The sequence below is a fragment of the Lolium rigidum genome, chromosome 1 (genome assembly GCF_022539505.1).
Source record: "Lolium rigidum isolate FL_2022 chromosome 1, APGP_CSIRO_Lrig_0.1, whole genome shotgun sequence".
Lineage (NCBI taxonomy): Eukaryota > Viridiplantae > Streptophyta > Magnoliopsida > Poales > Poaceae > Lolium > Lolium rigidum.
Window position 1 is genome coordinate 349,600,176 of NC_061508.1, and position 8,264 is coordinate 349,608,439.

At 46.5% G+C, this 8,264-nt stretch overlaps 1 protein-coding gene across 1 annotated transcript; it reads left to right on the plus strand.

Annotated features, from left to right (window-relative positions):
- The first annotated feature begins 1,686 nt into the window (after positions 1 to 1,686).
- LOC124664867 (heptahelical transmembrane protein ADIPOR1-like) lies at positions 1,687 to 4,468 on the plus strand. The gene is made up of 4 exons (XM_047202295.1): positions 1,687 to 2,259; positions 2,340 to 2,435; positions 2,683 to 2,737; positions 3,794 to 4,468. Exons 1-4 carry the CDS (start codon positions 1,967 to 1,969, stop codon positions 4,466 to 4,468), a joined length of 1,119 nt encoding a protein of 372 aa, XP_047058251.1. The 5' UTR covers positions 1,687 to 1,966.
- The last annotated feature ends 3,796 nt before the right edge of the window (positions 4,469 to 8,264 follow it).

Sequence of the window (8,264 nt, forward strand, 5' to 3'; positions counted from 1 at the left end):
TCAACTTTGCAATATTAAGATAACCCAAGATGATCACAACATGTCATAACATTGCAAGCAATAGAGGACACACGAGTTTACAACAAATCGGAACACCATTTGTAGCATACAATGTTTGCAAAAAATCACTAGCCTCCACCTTGAACAATGGAGGCAGCGACGTCTCCACCTATTGGCTCGAAGGCGATGAATCCGGCTCGTCGGATGTCGAGTGTACTCTACGGCAATGTCCTCTGTAAGGGGCTTAGGGTAGATGGAATCCTGTAGGCTGACACGAGACATCGGTTATCAAACAAGCGGGGAGAGCGATTACCCAGGTTCGGGGCTCTCGATGAGGTAAAACTCTTACGTCCTGCTTGTCTGATCTTGATTGCTAAAAATATCGGTTACAATGGGGTGCCGAAGGTTTCGACTATGACTTTCGTCGAGAGGCTAAGTTCTACGGTGACCTAGCTCTAGACTTACGATGGCTATGGCTATTATGATTGTGTGCCCCTCGGCAACCCCTCTCCTGGCCCTTATATTGGGAGCCAGGTCTCGAGAGGTCTGTCCGGGCACAACTAGGTTACAAAGAGTCCTAGGTTTAAAATTTCCTTGTATTCTTCGCCTTCTCGCCTTGCTCTTCAAGAATTCTTCTTAGGAACCGACGTAGCTTCCCACCTGGCCATCGAGTGCCTTCATGGGCCCCAAGTTGGGCCGCAAGAGGTAGTGCAACATTAGTTACCCGAAGGGTAATGCCCACATCATCGGAGGTCCCACGGTGCCAGTTCGAGTCACCCTAAATCCGTTCCCCTCAGCCCACCGTCTTCCCCAATCGTGCTTGTATAGACAAATGAGCTTCGTTTTTCATATCAAAACCACCATGAGATCTCATCTAGGGTTAACATCCTGGATGTGGAAGAGAGGATGAGATCACATGTGCAGGGGAGCAACTATGGGAGGAGGAACAGAGAAGGGGGAGAGAAAGGAATGACAAGAGGATGCACATGATGAAGAAAATGAGGGAGACGACCGAGAGGAGTCCTAGCCCGTGGGAGCAAACAATTTTTCTTTTCAGGAGTCATATTGATTTCTCCCCGAGATCAGCCGGTTGTTCTTAATCATTTTTCATTAGATATGACGTGGTTTCAATCCTGCAAGCAATGTGAAGTTTTTGTTTGTAAATTTTACCATGAGGATGGAGGAGCTAAAAAAGATACCAATTTGTACCAACTTATATATTTCCTGACAACTATTTGATTCTTTTAAAAAAAATCAATAAAGAATTCTTTAAAAAATGCAGAAATAGAAAAAAATATTTTATAACAAATACAGAATGCAATGTGGTGCTCACTAAAATCCAAGTACTCCATGGGCAGGGCCCACGTGTATGCAGTTAATTTTCCTTGGCTATGTCGGCCCTCCTTTGAAAATATTCAATTCAGCCATTTCATTTCGTTTTTTCCTACCAACAACACTCCCTGATGTGATCAGATGTGGTTGCCGTCCTGCTCTACCTACATTTGTCTTTTTCAACTTCATTGCAACCAAAACGATCTGGAACCAACTCAAGAGAATGTGTACACACTCATGTGGCCACCAAGATCCCTGGAGAAACATACAGTACTCCATTTATTTTCATCAATAGAAAGGAGTGATTGAATAAAGAAGAGAGCCCCCCTTTATTATTTCATCACAAGAAAAGAGTTTTTGGGCCATACGTACTCCGGCCGTATAGATTCCGTGGCTTGCTTGCTCAAGCTTGAGCTACCTGCTCCGCTACAGTATACGTGAGTGTCCTTTTTAACCCCAGCAACAAACAGCCAACAGCACCCAAGCCCCTTTATCATACACAGCCTCTCTGCTCTCTGTCTACCATTCTATCTCTGGGAATTCCAGTGAGATAATTGCAGCTCGATCTAGAGAGAGAGACAGAGATAGAGAGGGGCAGTCTAGGGAGAGAGGAAGAAGTGTGAAGCAGCTGGCCATGGACCAGGAGAGCGAGGGCACCACCGTCGTTCCGCAGGAAGCGCCGGCGCTGGCCATGGAGGAGACGACGGCGAGGCAGGGAGGAGGAGGCAAGAAGAGGAGGAGCAAGCAGCAGAGGCGGTCAGAAGGGAGGAAGGCGAGGAGGGAGTACCGGCTGGTGAGCTACGCGGAGCTGCCGGAGTACATGAAGGAGAACGAGTTCATCCTCAACCACTACCGCTCCGAGTGGCCCCTCCTCAACGCCTTCCTCAGCGTCTTCTCCTGGCACAACGAGACCATCAACATCTGGACGTATGTACCCATCGATTCCTTCAGCATCAGCTTCTTCTTCTCGATGTGATTTTGACAGAGTTGTGCGACTGAATCTGCAGGCATCTGCTCGGGTTCATGGTGTTCTTGGGGCTCACCGTGTGGCACCTCGGCCAGTACTTCCCCCAGGTGGCGCACCTCATCGGCCATCTCTCCTGGTAATCAAGCTCTCTCTAACTAATTCGACCTTTGCACACCTCTTGCAATCATTGATTCTGTGACTGAAAGTTACTCAATTTGTTTTCTTCTAATTTCCAAAAAGGGATAAAATACCTACTATTCAGCTATCATGAGTTCGTTATTCTGTTAGGAATGCAATATGTGCTGCCCTCCGCCAAACAATCTGCATATTCTTTGCTCCCTGATCCGTTGAAACTGACTAACTAGAGAGCCGATTTGGTGCAGGCCCATCTCAAAGGTTGCAGAGAACGTCTCCAGCAACATAGGCGACGTCATCTCTGTAAGTCTCACCTTCTCACACTCTGATTGTGGTGGTAACTAACTAGAGAAGATATACTGCAGCGCTTGCATGGTGAAAACTTAGTACTATGCCGGTAGCTGTAGATCCACATGTCTAGGAGATCCTGCCTGCAATTCATCCATCAATGGCCTAGCTAGCTGCCAGCTAGCTTGCTGTTACCTATCTTGCCTTGTCTGTCCGATGTCGATGTGCCCGCGTGATCGATCTGAACTTTTAATTTGGCGGGTGGGTGTGGGCTTCAATCCTGGCTCACTTTACTTGATCACACTCGCTCCCTTCCAAAACAAGCCCTTGTAGATTTATCTGGATTCATATATATCTACACACTAAAAGACCCGTAGATACATGCCAATCTAGACAAATCCGTTTGGAAATGATGAAGTACGTGCTAGCTCAAATGCATAGATCTTTTAAGGTACCTCGATAAAAATATACACACATCTTTTTTAGGAAATACTATAAAATATTTGTTGTGTTTCAGTCGACAGAATTTTTTTATGTTTTGGTTAGCCAAAAATATTGATTTAGTTGCACTTTTCTGAGTTGCACGGTTATGTACTTCCTCCGTTTCATGAATGTTGTCTAAAACTTATCTGAATTGAGATGTACCTAAACACTAAATAGCATCTAGATATTTTTAAATTTTGAAAAATCTAAAACAAGTTTCATAAGGCGGAGGGAGTATCAAAGAGCGATTCACGCATATGTACTTTCTGTTGATGCACTTCAGTTGGACACAAGTTTTGGCTGCGGTCAAGTAAGTTAACCGTGATGTCCTGGTGCTGCCTGCGTGATCATGGACATCATTCCGTGTGACCCTTTACCTTTCTGTTTTGAGACCATGAACCATCCGTTTTTCACATGGCACCCGCGGCTCGCGTCCTGGCTTAGTTTTAGTTGGATTGGACTGCCTGCCGGTACACTCAACCGAGAACATACACAAACACGCATCATCCATGCACACGGTAAAATCATGATGTGATAACATAATTTCCTGTTGACACACATGTGTGACAAATTCCTTTTTTTTTTCAGGGCGCGGCGTCGTTTATGCAGGCGAGCCCGGGCCTGGCGATGGCGGCGGCGGCGGGGGTCGGGCCGACGACGCGGTGGCCCTTCTTCGTGTTCCTCGCCGGCACCATGTTCTGCCTGCTGAGCAGCTGCGCGTGCCACCTGCTGTCGTGCCACTCGCACCGCCTCAACCTCTTCCTCATCCGCCTCGACTACACCGGCATCGCCGTCATGATCGTCGTCTCCTTCTTCCCTCCCATCTACTACATCTTCCAGTGCGAGCCGCGCTGGCAGCTCGTGTACCTCTCCGCCATCTCCCTCGCCGGTGCCGCCACCGTGTATGCGCTTATGTCCCCCCGGCTCAGCGCCGGAAAGTACCGCGCGTACCGCGCCCTGCTCTTCGTCGGGATGGGCCTCTCCGGGGTGGTCCCCGCCGTGCACGCCGCCGCCGTCAACTGGCACGAGCCGCGACGGAACGTCACGCTGGCGTACGAGGGGGCCATGGCAGCCTCGTACCTCATCGGCACCGTGTTCTACCTCACGCGCGTGCCGGAGCGGTGGAGGCCCGGCATGTTCGACCTCTGCGGGCAGAGCCACCAGATCTTTCACTTGCTAGTCATCGCCGGCGCGCTTGCACACTACGGCGCCGCCATCGTGTTCCTCAGGGTCCGCGACGAGATGGGCTGCCCGGCCAAGTGATAGATACCGTCATCCATACCGCCATTGGAAGAGGGCACTCTCCTGCTCTTTGCATGTAGATCTGCCCACAACTTAACAAAGTACTATACCACCAAACTAATGGCGATCACCATGAATGCATATGATGATACAACAAATTTAGGAGAAGTGAAAATCAAAGCCATTTTGCTTGCGAGATTGATTAATTTGTTTGTAGGGTTCAGTTTACTTGTGGTGAGTTGATTGATGGATGAAAGAGGAATTGTTTATTACAGCTCGGAACCTGTACATAGAGATGCTCATGCTATTTGCCTCAATGTAAGATGTAAAAAAGGGATGACGATTGAGAATGCCAAGAGTTACTCGTCCTTGTCAAAGCATTTGTTGAGCCGTCTCAGCGACCATGCCATTAGGCACGTCACATCATCATTTTGATGATCTGTATGCATGAATGCAAATGCTACAAAAAGTTTCAAGACTATATGCTTGGAAACCAAAGTATACATGGGCAATCCTTTGTATAGAAATACATGGCGTTTGGACGTGTGACCCAATTCTTCACATTATCTCTTACAAGTAACCGTGAATGTGCAAGAGTCTCGACTAATTAATATAAATCAACCACAACATGTTACAAGTACACTCCACTCATTGACAGCTCCGCATATATACATAGAAACACCATGATTGTTTGCATTACCGACAAAGTATGTCCAAGGAGTACATTACCGACAGTCGGCTGTTGGTTATACGCTTTCCCAACAGTTTGCTTGTCTTTTGTGACAGTTTTTCACTGTCATTATTACTTGCATATGTTGTAGTGAACACCTCGTTTGAAAGTTGCCGGTTTTCTTGGGCTTTGTAAAAAATGGAGGATGACGAGAAGCGCCGCGTGCACCAATTTTGGTGTTTGAGAAAAGGCCACGGCCCCATTTGGAACACATTTCCTCCTTGTGCCTCAAGTTGTGAAAGAGGATTTGACAAGGCTCAACATGAAAGGGAAGAGCATTCCAAGCTTCATGGACAATCTCATTGTAACCTGTAAGTCGTAGGCAAAAGTTTACAATGTTAACGTTTGTAGGCCTCCTAGGGCCACTATCATTGGCAAGGGGAAGCAGCTAATGGTCTGACAAGGAAGATGAAAGGGCATGATGAACGTGAGTGTTGAAGCGAATATCTCACTGGGAGTAGCAAAAGAAAGTGTCCAGCTTGCAAAGGGTGGGGTTGTCCTGCTCATTTGACCAAGTGAAACGCCGATTTGGCAAGTGAATCTCCTTAAGCTCGCAGCACGTGTTCCGACTGACGGTCTCACAGCAAAGCTCTTGAGACGATTGCCGCCAATATAGCAAGCGGTCAAGGGGGGGTCTACACCGCCTTCTCCCTCCTTACCACGGTCGTAGATGCTTCTTGTTTCTTCGGTGGAGACACCCCCACCTGGTCCACAGCCTACTCACCCGCCTCCTCCTCCTGCTCACCAGCCTGAGCTAAGGAGGAGTGGGCGGTACGCGACGGCTGAGGATGGGCCCAGGGTTACGGACGATGACATGTTGCAGAAGGCTATGCGTCGTAAGGCGGCAAAGAACCTTGATGCGGCAGGTACGAAGTCTTCCTCCACATCTTTTACTAAATTATATGATTCCAAGATTTCTTCCACGTTGGGTAGTGTAGGTGTTTCTTTGGGTCGCACCTCGGAGGAGATTTCGATATCGGCCAATGTCTTGAGGCATTTGGAATATGACCGTATAACGGTAATTCTGAAGGCTTCGACAGGGGCTGAGTTATCTTCTCTAGAGGAGGAGGAAGACGATGTCATCTCAGATGGTCATCTCCTTTCTACTTTAGTAGGTGGTATTTCGGAGGTGGACTTAGAACAGTCGGGGTTAGAGTCATTTTATGACCTAAAAGCCTCTCGACGGTCTTCTAAGTCCTCCGCTGATAAAAAGAAGAAGCATAGGTCGTGTGTAGCTACAAAATCTAAAACAGTTTCTAAATGAATGGCATGTTCAGAAATAGCAGAGGTCTTCGTGACTTGGCTAAGCACTCTCATATTGCCCGATTGTTGTAAAGACTATAATTTAGATTTTATTGCTATTTCCGAGACAGGTAAGCGTGATTACTCTCAGTTTCTTAAGCCGGTTATCCGGTGGACTAGACTTTGAATGGTTTTCTCGCCCACCCAGAGGTCGGTCCGTTGGTTTGCTCCTTGGAGTACGGTCGGATTCCATGTAAGTGTTAGCTAATTCTGATGGTGAGTATCATATCAAACTCACTATTCGGAATAAGGCTGGCAATTTCATTTGGAGTCTGGTCTCCGTTTATGGGGCGGCACAGGACAACTTCAAGGCTCACTTTTTACGTGAGCTTGTGAACCTTGCAAAGGACGATCCTTACCCTATTCTTATAGGGGCGATTTCAATTTGCTGACGTTCCGCCATGAGAAAAGTAAAGGTCCTTTCGCCGGTCATTGGCCTTTCTTGTTTAATGTTGTCATTGATAGCTTAGATTTGAGAGAGGTTAAGATGACTGGCCGTCAGTTTACTTGGGCTAACAGTTTACCTGATCCAACATACGAGAAACTAGACCGCATGCTGATGGATACCAGTTGGGAGGATAAGTACCCGATGGTATCAGTGCGAGCGCTAGAACGTATTGAAAAATTGTCGGACCACGCTCCTATACTCTTAACTACCGGGTTACCAAGACCGTTGCCGAAGAAACCATTTAAGTTTGAACTTGGATGGTTACAGCGGGAAGGGTTTCATGACATGGTTAAGAATGTATGGGAAAGACCAGTATATGCCAGCAATCCGGTTCTAAGGTGGAATAAAAAGATGCGAGCTCTTCGCAAACACCTTTCTGGATGGGCAAGTCATACTGCTGGTGTTCTTAAAAAGGAGAAGCTTCGCTTATCGAATATCATTGATGAGCTAGAAGCGCTTACTGAAGTGAGACCATTAACGAGTATTGAATTGGATTTGAAAATACAATCCAATACTCAGATAGCGAGCCTTCTTCGGGAAGAAGAGTTGAAATGGTATCAGCGTTCAAAAGCCCAATTTATCCTGGAAGGAGATTCTAATACGAGATATTTTCATGGGATTGCCAATGGCCGTCACAGGAAAAAACATATTCAATCTCTGGTACAAGAAGAGGGTATAATTGAAGGTCATGAATGGGGTAATCTTAAAACTCGATTTTGAGAAAGCTTATGATAAAGTCAACTGGTCTTTTCTCCATCAGACACTCCGGATGAAAGGTTTTTCACCAGAGTGGAGAGCGTTGATCAATAATTTTGTGTATGGAGGAAGTGTTGCGATTCGTGTCAATGATGATACGGGATGTTTCTTCCAGACACGAAAAGGTTTACGCCAAGGCGATCCTCTATCACCACTTTTATTCAATATTGTGGCCGATATGCTCGCTATTCTGATCGAACGAGCTAAAACTGACGGCCAAATTGAAGGAGTGATTCCACATCTTGTTGATGGAGGTTTATCAATCCTTCAATATGCCGATGATACAATTTTATTTATGGAACATGATCTTGATAAAGCTTGAAATCTTAAGCTAATTTTGGTTGCTTTTGAGCATTTATCGGGACTCAAAATAAACTTCCATAAAAGTGAATTGTTCTGTTTTGGCGATGCTCAGGACTCAGTCGCCGAATATTCGGAACTGTTTGGTAGTGGGCATGGACAATTTCCTATCAACTATCTGGGTATCCCGATTCATCATCGGAGATTGACGATGGCCGAATGGAAACTAGTCAAAGAAAGACTTCAGAAGAGACTTAGTAGTTGGAAAGGTAAATTGCTAT